At 39.4% G+C, this 14,753-nt stretch overlaps 2 protein-coding genes across 3 annotated transcripts; one reads left to right on the top strand and one right to left on the bottom strand.

Moving 5' to 3' along the window:
- Window positions 1–3,413: 3,413 nt before the first annotated feature.
- On the bottom strand, window positions 3,414–9,660 carry dhrs13b.2 (dehydrogenase/reductase (SDR family) member 13b.2). 2 transcript variants are annotated; one of them, XM_058413541.1, is made up of 8 exons: window positions 9,402–9,660; window positions 8,339–8,527; window positions 7,978–8,232; window positions 7,563–7,892; window positions 6,317–6,646; window positions 6,037–6,129; window positions 4,750–4,763; window positions 3,414–3,783 (listed from the first exon to the last, which is right to left on the bottom strand). In XM_058413541.1, the coding sequence occupies exons 1-8, from the start codon at window positions 9,472–9,474 to the stop codon at window positions 3,775–3,777; spliced, it is 1,293 nt and encodes a 430-aa protein (XP_058269524.1). In that variant the 5' UTR covers window positions 9,475–9,660; the 3' UTR covers window positions 3,414–3,774. The 2 variants fall into 2 exon arrangements, with proteins under 2 accessions (XP_058269524.1, XP_058269525.1); XM_058413542.1 differs by having other exon boundaries at window positions 8,339–8,524; window positions 9,402–9,657.
- A 176-nt stretch (window positions 9,661–9,836) lies between these two features.
- On the top strand, window positions 9,837–14,708 carry gemin4 (gem (nuclear organelle) associated protein 4). Its single transcript, XM_058413540.1, has 2 exons — window positions 9,837–10,011; window positions 11,368–14,708. The coding sequence occupies exons 1-2, from the start codon at window positions 10,002–10,004 to the stop codon at window positions 14,559–14,561; spliced, it is 3,204 nt and encodes a 1,067-aa protein (XP_058269523.1). The 5' UTR covers window positions 9,837–10,001; the 3' UTR covers window positions 14,562–14,708.
- The last annotated feature ends 45 nt before the right edge of the window (window positions 14,709–14,753 follow it).

The following is a 14,753-nucleotide window of genomic DNA, read 5'->3' as shown; positions in this document are numbered from 1 at the left end:
CTCGTCCTCTCTTGCTCTCACTCTCAAAAATAGCTAAAGTCTACTATTTTTTCAGCAAGTCATATGGTTCATATTACCTGTCTAAACTCAGGATTCCTGGTAAGCATGAGTCATGTTGTCTACTCATCTTTTAAGAGGTCAGACATTGATCCCCCTTATGGATAAATCTCAGTTGGAGGGATCTGTTGAATTAGAGTTGTGAAAGAGGGTGGGTTCATTTCAGAGTTCCTAATTTGCAGTCTAATCTTTCATCAGGTCAATAACAGCTGAGTGTAAGATTGCTGTACTTAAATTACACTGCAGAGCAACAGGGACCTCTGTGGAAGTCTGAGCAATCAACCATTCACCTTTCATTGCTATGTGTCTAGAGTTTTTAAACATTTGAGAGAAAATAAAAAATCTGGAACCATTTTTGGCAGGCTTCATACCCCTGACTCATGCATGAACGTAGACATATCCATGTCTTTCACTTGCCATTATTTTTTACTTAACTTTTTTTTTATTTCAACAAGTTTTTTTGTGTTACTGCTACATCTCACATCTGTGCTGGATTTGAATAGAAATGCCATTGATGCAATGTGTATATATACAATATGATTATTGCATACAAACTGAACCTGCTAAAACTGAATATTTCCTGAAACCCTTAACAGACATTTAGATCTTTAATGCATCACCTGAGGAGAATTTGTTTCATTCATTTATTCTTCTGCACTCGCTTTTTCCTGTTTAAGGTCGTAGTGAATCCAAAGCCTACGATGGGAACACTAGACATTCTGGTGGGAATACTGGATGAGGTGCTGGTCATTCACACCTAGCAGTGATTTAGCATAAGCAATCCAACTATTGGCATGTTTTGGGAGGTGGAAGAAAGATCCAGAGGAAACCATGAGAACACTGGGAGAACATGTGAAACTCCACCCAGACAGAAACCTGAGCTCAGAACCAAACTGGAGACCCTGGAGCTGTGATGATGTGAATGTTCCCAATATACTTATTTGAATATAACATGTTTATATATGATTGTCTTTTTAATGTATAATAAAGCAGCGACCCCTACCTAAAATTCAGAAATCTGGATTTTGCATTCTCTTTTTTAAGTAATAAGCTATATATAGATATAAATTATGCACTAATAGCACTTACTGACATACTGTAAATGTCATATGAATCAGATTTCATCACATGAATTCCACATTCAATGTGTTAACATAATACACTGTCTGTGAGAACATACTGGTTTCTTGCACCTATTTATACATTTTATTACCAGAGTAGTTCAGTGGGTTTAGCCCTAATGGTTCTTCTCTTCTTTGCCCTTCTTAAGTGGAACATTAATAAAACTGTGCCCAGAGGTCTGGCTGCCTTCAGCCATATTTAGAAGTACATCCCATCCCGAAAGTGTGTCCTCAGAGTTCCTCAAAGATACTGAGAAGACACACTGTGTATCTGTGAGCTATTTCATGGGCCAAAAACAACCTTCCCATGGTAACAGCTGGTCTCTGCAGTGGCTGACCACAATAACAGAGTGAAAAGACAGTGAGGGGATTGGGGGTGGAGTGTTTGTGTGTGTGTGTGTGTGTGTGTGTGTCAGTGCTGTGAAAAACCATTGATGGATTACACAAAGAAACAGACCTTGAGGTTTTTCCATGCTCAGGACATTAGACTCGAGAGTGCAAGATGAGCACATGGACTCACTGCAATGCTCAAACAAGAGAGGCAATTTCATCTTAGACCCAAGCAGGTATTAACATTGGGACAAGATGACTGCAAGGAGTAAACACAAGTAGACACACAATCACAAAAGCATATGATGTGTTAAGGGCAGAGCAGTGAAGGAGAGGTAATGAGGTTAGTGAGGTCAAATTAGGTCTAAACCATTGCAAATGTTTATGGGATACAATGGCTTGTGATTATATAAATGGCTCACTTACTACAAATGGTGAACAAATGCTTTCAGCAAAGTATTAGGTCATCTGGTAAAGGCAAAGAAAACATAATTATTGTGCACGCCCAACCACAAGCCCAACTATTTGTGCCTGGATCCGACCAGCATCTCCGATCTCTCCGCCATAATGAAATGTGATCTAATACCTTAAGCATACGCTCATTTCCACAGTCAATATCCAATGCTAAATTTCCTGCTGGGTCCAAGAAAAGCTTTAGCTACCCATTACGATACACTAATTCAGTCATTAGTGATTTTCCCAGAACTTACCACATGTCAGTGGGCTTACAGGTGCATGTGCTGGCAGTGCGCCCTAGACTGCCCGGCTTTGGAAACAAAACAATCTCTCCCTGGCCACACGTTGACTTTTATTACAGACTCCCTTCTGCTCCCAGTGTGAGCCAGGCCTGTTTGTTTTTCCTCCCCATCTGTAATTAAGTCAGAGCCACATGCTCTCTCACTGAGAAAGAGATGAGCTGAAGACCACAGACTCTTTAGTGCAGCCGGCTTCAGGAACACACTAACACCACTCAAGGGGGTTGATTTAAGCGGAGCTGGCCTTTCCAGGGTCTTAACTCCAAACAAAACAGTCTATTATGGACTTGTTCTAAAAATGTCAATTGACTAAATGGAAACTGACGGACGCAATGGCAGGATGAGAGCCTCGCTGATGTAATGCAAACTTTTCAGTTTTCCATCCTTAAGCTGTATTTGAGCTGTTCCCAGAGGAGCCCTTTCCACTTTAGCCATTTCAGCGTTGTGGTGTGTGGCCAGTTGCTGACCCTTCGCTGTTCCAACTGCTGACCCCCCAGGCATGTTTGTTTCCACAGATCTTTTCGTCTGAGGCGTTCATCTGCAGTTCATTGTACGTTTTCATTCCACGACTGGCTATTCACTTTCAGTAACCAATGTTAAAGTGCAATGGTAAGAATCCAGTACATACTAGAGAGTATGACTATCAGTATTAGCAGGAAACAACTGATGTCAGTGAAGATAAGTGATTGATAGTTTAGTGAACTGATATCAGATATGTTGGAGAAGGGAAATGTGCCGAGAGGCACTGAGGAACAGCTGTCATTCCTAACTGAAGTGTTTATAGTGTGGTAGCTAACAGGGTATCAGGGGCGCAACACGACTACTTCATATGCAGAGGTGAGGATTTAGCCAAGCATATGCCAGGATACCTCAAAGGTCTTCAAGCTGGCCATTGGAGTCAAGTTACAGCCAAAATGAAGAAAGAAGAGCAACATGTCCTAATCATCTCAAACATTTTCATTTCATTTAAAAGCTCTGGATCTTACTAACATGAAAAATCATAAGTCATTCAAATAGCACTTTATTCCACTCTGATATTTAAAGATTCTCTCTAACAATTTTGTGATTTTAAAATATTGAGCCTCAATAAAATCAAAGCAGATAAATCTATTCAACATGAAATGAACTCATGAGTAGACAATACAGTATCTTTCACGTATAATTATTGTTATTTTTATTATTAATGAACCATGGTGAAAACAATGGAAGTTCCAACAGCAGTTTCATTTGAGAAACAATAGGTGAATTTACTTAAAAACATCATCCTGGCAACAGTCTTTCAATTAGCTTCAGTGGACTTTGTTATTCCTCACATGTGGCTCCATTAGTGATTGTAAATACTCTCATAAACCATGAGATCAGACAACTTTACAACAACTTCTTAGCTTTTCCAGAGATGTAGCAGGTTCCACAGGGGAGGTGGAAGGAGAGGGAGGAGGAAGAGGTAGAGAGAGGGATATGGTGTTGTCTGTCTCCATGGAGTGGAGCTATAACTTCTTTGGCATGGGCCCTCAGAACCTCTGCACACAGGAGACACTATGTAAACATACAATGTAAACAGACACATGGCAAACATCTGCTCTTATGCCTCCACACACACACACACACACACTGGTTTTACTATTTGTGTGGTCGGCCCAGGAAAATCCTCATACACTGTTTTTTTCATTTAAGTAGTCAGTTTATGACAGTAAATAATTCCTATTTTCATGACAGTAATTTAAACTGATTTAGTACCTTAGAAACTTAGTGTAGATAATAGCTTTATGTTTTCAAATGTATTTTTGTAAGCACCAGGCACGTATCCTCATGTGTAGTCTCATAGAAATTATCACTCTTATGTATCCTTGTCATTACAGGGACATTTAGTACTCATATAATTAATAATGCAGCTAATACACTTGAACGTAACTCTAACCTTAACCCCAATAACCAGGAAGAAGTCTTTCTATAAGAAGAACCTTTATATAATAATATACATAATATTTTTATATAAAAATACAGCTCTGGAAAAAATAAGAGAGCACTGCAAAATAATTAGTTTTATTATGTTTTTTTTTCTTACAGGTACATGTATTTTTTGTGAACTGCTGACAATATTTCTCCTAAATTCAAAATATAACTATTGTTATTTAGAGTGTATGTTTAAAGGAAATGACATCACATCAAAATAACCCAAGATCATGCAGTATTTGCAGAGCTTTAATAACTTAAATAAAACAAAATGCAAATAATTTATAAACAAATTGTGTTAATGCTTTGGCTAAATAACATTAAGAAATCAGTATTTGGTGGAATAACCCCGATTTGCATGTGTTTTGGCTCCATGATCTCAACCAGTTTCTCACATTGCTGTTGGGGAACTTTATACCACTCTTTTTGCAAAAAAGCAAACAGCTCAGCTTTGCTTGATGGTTTGTGACCATCCATCTTCCTCTTGATGACATATATACACACACACACAACATTAAGAAAGTTTTACTCACCTTGCGTCTTTCTGCTGTGAAAGACAAAAAAAAATACATCACATTTTTCACATCACATTTCTTTCTACTACAATACCTACTGCAATAAACATTTCTAATTCACTTATCTCATTCTATTTGATCAGTACAATGAACAATTATTTTTTTTCTTATAATAAGACTTTTTGAATCACCAGAGACAGTAAGACATTCAGAGTATACAACTCTAAATTTCAGAAATAGTCTAGAATAGGAGTCCTCAAAAATATCTCAGTAGTTAATGGATCCCCATTAGCACAGATTTATTTCACTGTTAAAAAAATTAAGCACGGGATGAAGATAAACCAAACTTAAGCAGCTTACGCAGTAAGAGATGTATGAGATCCACATGCTTGAGGCCCTATCCAGGTATCAGTGAGAAGTCTTCAGTTTTCTTATAGTCTTTTATGAGGGTTTTATTTGGGCTTATATGCATTAGTTTATGTAAGTATATGCATGCATTTAGTGTGTACATATGCATACTTATAAATATATTCATATATAATCCAATGTAGCCTCTTTATCATTTTTTTCTCTACTATTTTTTGCCTTAACTTATGTTTGTCAGTATAATTGTTATATAAATAATCAACAGATGTAGTGATTTTGGATCATTTATATCTTGAATGTTCTGTATGTGTTACAGGTCCTACCATTTTAAAATAATAGATATTTTTTAGAGACACTACTGGCCGCTACAGCACATGTAATGATTCTGACACAGATAAAGACTTTTAATTTAATTTAATTTAATTTTATTGCATTTGTTTTTAAAATTTATTTACTTTTTTTAAAAAATTTAATTTAATTTAATTTAATTTAATTTAATTTAATTTAATTTAATTTAATTTAATTTAATTTAATTTAATTTAATTTAATTTTGTTTTGTTTCAGCCCTCAAAATGAAAGCATTTTAGATGTGCTCTTTACACTACATTTTTGGACATTACACAAATGATTTAAATCTGTACAAATAATATTTATTGGGAGCTAGTGCTACTGCTTTTTCCTCCCATTATAAAGTATAATTAGAATCCATTTGACATTATATACAGCCACCCGAGGATAGATCGGATAAGCGGTACAGACAATGAAATGAAAATGATATACAGCCATAATATCTGTGATAGTGGTGCATTGTGATTTCCACCACTATGCCAAAATCATGTAGACACACATTCAAACCATATTTATATACTAATATAAACAACAACAAGAACAACAACAAACTGATTAATGTAATATGATTTCAGAAAAAAAAATTCTTACCCTTAACAAACTGGGGCACCAGCCATATGAGAATTCCTATCATGACAATTATGAATCCAAACACTGCAAGGTACCATAGTGTAGAGTCTGGCTCTAAACAGTGAGAAAAAGGAAAAATACACAAAGATAAACAGTATATCCAAATGTGATATTTAAACGTTTTACAACTTTTCTGCCATCTAGTGGTAAACATTTGGTAGTGGCAGTAGAATTTTAGGGGGTTTCCAATAGGGCAAGGTCCAATTTGTTTACCAATTTTGGTGAGTGTAACTGAGTCTACCTGTGACAATGAGCGTGAAGCTCTTGCGGATCGGTGTGCGCAGAGACTGATGTTGCACCCGGCATGTGTACTTGTACCCAGAATCCTCAAGGTCAGGACTGAGCAGGAAGAAGGCTGTGAGCGAGTATGTGCCATCCTGACTGTGGCGGTGGCTGGAGTACAGAACGTTCTTCATAACCTCAGGCAGGAGGCCTGATCCCACCGACTCTCGCAGCCAGTCAATGGTCACATCGAGGGGGTAGTAGCCCTGAGCATCACACACCACCTTCTGATCCTGACCCAGGGTTAAAGACAAGGTTGTGCCGACGTTCACTGTTACACGTGGTGATTCTGTTGGGACGTAACAGACAGCAACAATAACAGACAATTACAATAACAATTTATATAATGGTCATGTTTTAAATTGTGTAGCAACCTACAAAAATCTTGCATGGTGAAATTTTCTACTATGTAAATCCAGAGATTTTTTTCTTCTGACTGATTATACCACACCGAATGTTTATAAGTCTTAAACTGGCTCCTAACATAACATGATCTTTATAGAAAGATTACAAGACAAGGTTATAAAGTAAATAAAATCAGTATATGTTGTTACACTGTAAGGACAAAAGTATTTGTACACATGACAATCACCCCATAAGTGCCTATTCCTAAACCATAGCATTTACATGGAGCTGATCTTTATAACAGCCTCCACTCTTCTGAGAAAGCTTTCCACTAGATTTTGGAGTATGACTCTGAGAAATCTGTATTCATCAAGATGCAAGAGCATTGGGTGCAGTCAGTGTTCCAGTTCTAGGAGGTCTAGGGTGAAGTCGGTGTTCCAGATCATCCCAAATATGTTTACTGGGGTTGAAGGTGGAGCTCAAGACACCCAAGTGCTTCCACAGTGACCTTGGTAAACCATGCCATGGGGTCATGCCATTGTCATACCCTTAATTCTAGTAAAGCAAATTCTTCATGCTACAGCATACAAAGACATTCTAGACAATTGTGTTATTCCAATTTTGTGGAAACAGCTTGAGGAAGGCACACATATGGGCGTGATGGTCATAGTGTATGTCAAAGGCTGTTTTGCAAATTTGGCTAAAATCAGCATTTGATCTCATATAATTTGGTTCATAAGCCTTAGGTCACTAGTACAAAGCCTTCTGCTGATCTATAATTGCCCCCTTCCAGATTTATAACAATTACTTCAACACTCTATTATTCTATTGCTTTGAAAAACCATGTTTGAGCTTCTCACCTTGAATGTTGAGGGAAATGTCACTGTTGAAGTGGAGTGGTGGGATGAACACAGAGCAGGTGTATGTGCCCTCGCTAGTCTGCTTTGTGAGTGGGATTTTCAGAGAGGCATCTCCTGTTGCAAGAGTTTTCACAGACACTCCGCTGCCTTCATGCTTGCCTGTGCGGCTCGTGTAGCTGAAGAGTTTGTGGCGCTCGCCATGCCGTTGCAGCACCCAGTCCACGGTCACACTTGCCTGCTTGTGGTCCACAGCGAACTGACAGTGCAGGGTCTGCTCCTTCATGAGGCCCACATGAATGACAGGTGTGCGTGTCAGGACAATCATCGTAGCTGTTTAAAAAGGGAAGAGGGAATTGCTATCAGGACGTAACAGAGAAAGATCATATCCTGAAAAAGCCGTGCTAATCATAAATACCTGAAGTGGTCAGAAGCTCTCTGTCTCCAATTTCAATCTTCTGAATGCCTTCCTGTGCAGGTGTGTGTCTGAGAAAGGTGGTGAGGTGAAACAAGCTCTGACGATGGCGGAGATTACATATGAACCAGACATCATGTTCCTGTGCACCAAAACCTGGCCAGCGCATTACAGTCCCTTTAGTGTTATATCTCTGGATCTCACATTCCAGCGAGTCCGCACCACCTTCCATATAATGCCTCATATCCACCTTTGATGCTGCATAAACATATAGAAAATACACGTTCAGATAAGTTTGGGTAGATCATACAGGATATTCCATCTTTGATCCAGTAAAATGGTTTTTCGCTAATTATATACTCACTTGTGACAAGGAAGGTGATAGCATTGGAGTTTACAGCACTGTCTCCTGAATTCCCAAACTGCAGTCCTGCACCTCGATGGTGGTACTTGATTTCTTTAACCCCCTCATCATTTATTTTTTCCGTCTCATCCAGAAACTGACACAGCAACCACTGGACATCATTGAATGCCTGAGCACCATATACACCTGCTTACAAACAAAATGTCACAAAATGTCACTGTAGGTTCCAGGTGGAGATCAAAGTTTACTTGGGTTTAGCATAGCTGAAACCAGAACAACACATGAGATGCTCTGATCCAGTCGTCTAGCCATCACAATTTGTCCTTTGTCAAATTCGTTAAAATTCTTACGCTTGCCCATTTTTCCTCCTTCTAACACATCAACTTTGAGGACAAAATGTTCACTTGCTGCCTCTAATATATCCCACCCACTAACAGGTGCCATGATGAGGAGATAATCAGTGTTATTCACTTCACCTCTCACTGCTCATCATGTTATGCCTGATCGGTGTAAATGACAATAGCAGTCTTGTTAATAAATCGTCTAAAACAGAATGTCAGCAGTATCATGTCTAGCTCACAGCCAAAGTATAATCTCAAACATAGAGCTGAAATGTTAAGCCCCGCCCACTCACACAAATCAGTATTACTGTTAAACTAGTTTTTCCTCAGTTAAAACTAGAAATTCAGTTTCTAGATAATCTGCATACACGGCATTTTACACGAGCATTTCTATCACAATTTAGAAGAGTATTACAGAGGAACTTCTCAAAATGTTAATTATAGCATTAACAAAATAATACAATGGCATTGTCGGGATGAAATGATAAATCAGTAACATTCCAACAAGTTGTGCCTTCAATGCTTTCTCGGAAAAGAGTGATCACAAGGAAATTAATATTATCATTTCATTTTAATCGCCTTGAATCAGAAGTAACTCATGAGCTAGACTTGAATTGAGTATTTCCTGGTTAGGGGTATGTACATTAACACGTAATCATATTAATACATCATATTAACTATAAAGACAAAAAAAAATAAGACCAGACATTAAAGCAGCTCACCTGAAAACACCAGAACAAGAAAAAATCCACTAAAAGCAGTAATCATTATAGACCCAGTTTCAAAGACGTGCATCCAGAGCTCCAACAAACCGCCATGCAAATAAACCGCTTTCACTTTCGCTTCCAAATAAATGCAAGTAACACCTGATCCTATCCCAAGTCACGCGCTGCGCACCACATGTCTCCTTCTGGCTTAATCAGGACCTGAGCAACATCCAGATTTATTTCTATTTATGACTTTCCCAAAAAACTCACTGGAGCACACTGCTTTCTAAAACACAAGGAAGCAAATCGGCTACGAATTAGCCAGGACTATATAGAAACTCCATAAACGCACAGGGGCGCTATTTACACAGAGCCATACGGATATGTCGCATTCAGTCGGTCTTCTCTTCATGTCGTTGATGCGGAAGTGTGTACATAAGCGTCTGCTTTTGAGTGTTCAGTCCGCATGTAGCGGTATATAACACATTGTATCACAGATCCATCTCATCAACACAAAGTCAGTATCGCAGTGTTTTATTTACAGATAATCTGCAAGGAATAAACACGCGGACTTCTTGGTCTGATTTTGTTTACATAGTTCCAAGCAGAGCAATTATGGACCAAGGTAATACACTATTAAACTCTATTAATATCTCTATCTGTATTCATGCACATTCTGTTCACTTTTAATCTGTGATTTCTTTTATGTGTACTTATGATGCTGCACAATTAATCGTATTTTTAGGTTTATGCTTGATCCGCAATTTGTATAATAAGCATGATAGATCCGTGTGTGACTAAGTTCGTTTATTAATTCATTCATTCATTCATTCATTCATTCATACATACATACACTATAATGGCAAAGGTTTTGGGACACGTCTCCAAATCATAAACCTTAGTTCCAGTGAAAGGATCTCTTAATGCTTCAGCATACCAAGCTATTTTGGACAATTTCATGCTCCCAACTTTGTAGCAGCAGTTTGAGGATGACCCCTTCCTGTTCTAACATGACCATAAAGACATGGATGAGTGAGTTTGGTGTGGAGGAACATGACTGGCCTGCACCTCAACCTGATAAGAACACCTTTGGGATGAATTAGAGCGGAGACTGCGAGCCAAGTTAAAACTGGGACGTCTGCCTTTCCATGCACATGAATGTATTATGGAGTTAGCCCACACTTTGCAGCTATAATAGCTTCAAATCTTCTGGGAAGGCTTTCCACAAGGTTTAGGAGTGTGTTTATGGGAATTTTTGACCATTTCTCTAGAAGTGCATTTGTGAGGTCAGGCATTGATGTTGGATGTGAAGGCCAGGCTCGCAGTCTCCGCTCTAATTCATCCCAAAAATGTTCAGGTTGAGGTCGGGGGACTCTGAAGTTCCTCCACACCAAACTCACTCATCCATGTCTTTATGGACCTTGCTTTGTGCACTGGTGAACAGTGATGTTGGAACAGGAAGGGGTCATCCCCAAACTGTTCCCACAAAATTGGGAGCATGAAATTGTCCAAAATGTCTTGGTATGCTGAAGCATTAAGAGTTCCTTTCACTGGCCTGACAGCTGAATTCAGTGATTTGGAGGGGTGTCCTAAAACCTTTGGCAATATAGTGTACATACATGCATGCATACATACATACATACATGCATACATGCATAGTTAGCTAGTTTGGTAGTAATTACATAAACATTTTATGCTGTTCAGAATCAGTAGATATATAGTCTTTCCTTGTTTATATACACAAAGTAAAAGATAACCATTTATTTTCTAATTTTACTGAATAATTAGAATAAATAATTCATTATAATCATTATATATCATCATTATTATAATCATTATATTTTGTAAATTAAAAAAAAAGTTATAAAATTGCTGCTGTAAAGCATAAAATGACCTTCATACAAAAAACCATGTATGCTAAAAAGTGATGGCAGAAACCATTTTAACAGCTACGTTATAATGTTGTCTGTTTTGCCTTCAGAGTCCTGGCTGTCCTGTGAGAAGTCTGCTGTCTTGCAGGGTGGATTTCTACTGGCAAATCAGTTATGCCAGCCAGAGCCTCTGTCTGCTTTGAGAAAAGAGGACTGGAAGCACATTGGACGCTCGATTGTTCAGGCAGTCACTGAAGTATGTGGACAGTTGTGTGTAACCAAACAAGAGAGGCTTCACTGGAGAAAGAGGATTCTGTGTATTCTATGGAGTAAAATTTTGGAGAATGAGAAAGGGGAGGATCTTGATATCAGTTGGAGGGAAAATCCATTATTTGCCTTTCAGAATAGCCTTCCTAATATTAACCATACATTAATGTTTGAACTGATCAAATCCATGGGCTTCTTCAGGATCTATGTTGAGTTGCTCCAGTGCTTTGAATCAGTTCAGCAGTGCACAGAGCTGGAGAAATTAGTCAAACATGTTACAAGGGACACTACAGAAGCTGATGTGATATTTTTGCTGGAAGTGTGGTGGGAGCTGTTGAAAGGAAGGAACGAAACCGAGGACAACCTTGACCAAATCTTTACTGCCCGGTTTGTCCATTTCACACAGACTCTTCCTGACTGCTCACCCCAAGCTTCAAAACGATTTAAACCAGACCCAGATGTGGAGGTGTCCAACACAAGCATGATGTCCATCTTATTCCAAGGACTGAAGGACATAAAGGATGCAGTAACATCATCTGAGATATGTTATTTTGCTCTCTCCAACTGCCTAGACATGCTGTACACCTACTATCTGTTGAACGATGCAACAGTCCTACCAGCTGAAGTCAAACTCCAAAACATTTCCCGCTCAGTGAGCATGCAAAAGAGAAATAATCCTTCAGAAGATGTTGATCTTATTCAGGCCATACGTGAGTCTCACAGAGATCTTGCAGCTATACTCACTCCTGCTCAGAGCAAGCCATATGGAATTACATTAAACCAAGCCACAGAGACAATACTTGAAGTAATGCGTGTATGGGAAAACAATCGGTTATTGAAGATGCCCACTAATGACCCGAGTGCTTTAGCAATCCGTCTCAAGGAGAGCCTGGGCAGAGTTCTTAAGTCTTTGGAAGTCCATTCTGGGAACCTGGGGGAAAATGGACAGACTGTAAATAGTTTGAAAAGAACTTTGGAAGATTTGCTTGCATCCACATCTTTTAATGTACCTGAAAGTCCATCAAATGAAATAGCAAGTGTTGCCATAACGATCATTGACAGCAGTCTGAAGGGTTTTGAGGAGCTCCCTAAACTTTTTGCCTCCAAACTGAGCCAGATTTTCAGTGACACAGAGTGGTTAAACTGCATTGAGAGAAACAAAAGTGCATTTCAGAAAAAAGACCTTGTCATGGCCTTAGTCTCTTGTCTCATCTCCAAATGCCAAAGCAATGCTGATGTAAAACACTGCAAAAAGCTTAAGGATATTATTGTGGAAATATTTTCCCAGCTGCCTTTACCAGATAAGAATTCAAATCTTTCTGAAATTCTTACTTTATCAAAGAAAGGTTTGCATGGCTGCCTTCCCAATGCTGTAACAGTAGGCTATGATGAGGAGCTCAATCTGGCATTTAATTGCATTATTCAGGGTGAAGCAAAAAGCAGCTTGAGTTCAGCTGTTAATGCTGTGGCTCGTGTGGCCTTCCAGAACCCTGAGGCCACCATGCACCGATGCTGCCACATGGCTGTGGTGAACCTTGGTGCTCATACCCTCCTTGCTCAGATTCTCCAGCAGCTTTCTGGATTTATGAGCACATCAATGGACACGATTGGGACAAGAAACAAAGAACACAACTTGTTATGCAGATGTCTGCAAGATACTATGTGGAACAAACTTTCTTCACCACAAGAGGAAGAACAGTTTCTTTGTTTCCTGTCAATGTTAATGGCGTCCAAAATTACTGGTCAAACGGGAGAAGAACTAAGCTTCCTCCTGCCAGTGGATATTGTACATGCTTTTGTCTTGCCTTACCTTTCCTTTGTAAGTCCCCAACCCTGCAGACTTGAAGTGTGCCTTCGACTTTTCCAGTCAGCATTGGCCTGTATATCCACAGATGATGACACTCACTGGATAATGAACTGCTCCCCATTTGCTCTCCTATACTGTCTTGCTCAGCTTTTGAATAATGGCAGTAAGTGCTGGGAGCAACAATTAGAAAGTGATATTGTTTTATCTCTTGAATCCAAAGAGCTGTTGATCTCCATTTTGACCACAATGGGCAAGGCAGTTGGCAAGGAAGTGGCTCTAGCTCCTAGTACTTGGTCCAGAGCACTTTCTTGGCTTTATTCGAAAGTGGAAGAACTTGACTGGACTGTCCGCATTCACCTAAAACAAGTGTGGGGAGAGCATTTCAAATATGAAGTGCCAAGCTCCCTTCTGGCTGTATCTGAGCTTTCTGAGCAGGAGTGGTCTGGATTGGTATTGCCTCATTATGGGCAAGGCACTGGCCTTTTGGCCTGGATTGAATGTTGTTGTCTCTCAGATCACATTCAGGAAATAATGCTGGACTCTCTGTGTCTAAACTTGCTCAACCCAGAGGAAGTAAACATGTTCAGTAAAGGTCTGTTGGTTGCAGTGTCTCAGGTTCTCCCCTGGTGCACAGTTAGCGAATGGCAGCGACTATTAAAAGTCTTGAATGAACTCCTCCAGTCAGATAAGCTTCATGTACCATACTCCCTGGAATATGTGGACTTTCTTCCATTGCTTGATCTTCGTTCTTTTGCTCATGACCTGCAGGTGTCTGTGTTCCTGCTGCGTATGTTTCAGCTGCTTTGTGGCTCCAGCTGTGAAGGATGGTTACCTCCTCAAGGCTGGGCACATGTAGGCCTGCTATGTGCTTCTGCCATGAGGGGCATCATAGACTCTGTGAAGAACAAAGTGCCACTCCAATCCACGACCACTTCCCCTAAAAGCCCCGTAATGACTAGTGGAAATCTCAGTCAAGAGGTCCTGTTTGTGCTGACTCAGTTGTTCTGCCATGTGCTCCACATGCAGGTGATGATTCCTGGACAGCCGGAGCCTTTGTTTCTGTGTGCACTGGACATTCTGTCTCACTATGAAGCTGTACTGTCTGCATACCCCAAAAGTTGCACTACCCTACAGGTATCAAATACACGCCACTTCCTGACTACTATTTCAGACAATCTACAGTGTACAGACATGAGAGCTGTCCTGCATCAGAAGATTGCTCAGCTGTGAGAATAAAATGGCAACTTAATGTTATTGATTGATTTACAAATAAATCTCTTTAGACTCTTTCATTTGTTCTCACAATAAAATACTATTAGCACAGAATTCCCTTGTTTCTTGTGCCATGACTTGGGAGATGATATAAACAAATCTTTAAAACATTTTAGATAAATCCTGAATGTTGTGTGAAATTTTGTCACC

Source organism: Hemibagrus wyckioides, linkage group LG17, assembly GCF_019097595.1.
Source record: "Hemibagrus wyckioides isolate EC202008001 linkage group LG17, SWU_Hwy_1.0, whole genome shotgun sequence".
Lineage (NCBI taxonomy): Eukaryota > Metazoa > Chordata > Actinopteri > Siluriformes > Bagridae > Hemibagrus > Hemibagrus wyckioides.
This window is presented reverse-complemented; position numbering and strand designations above follow the sequence as displayed.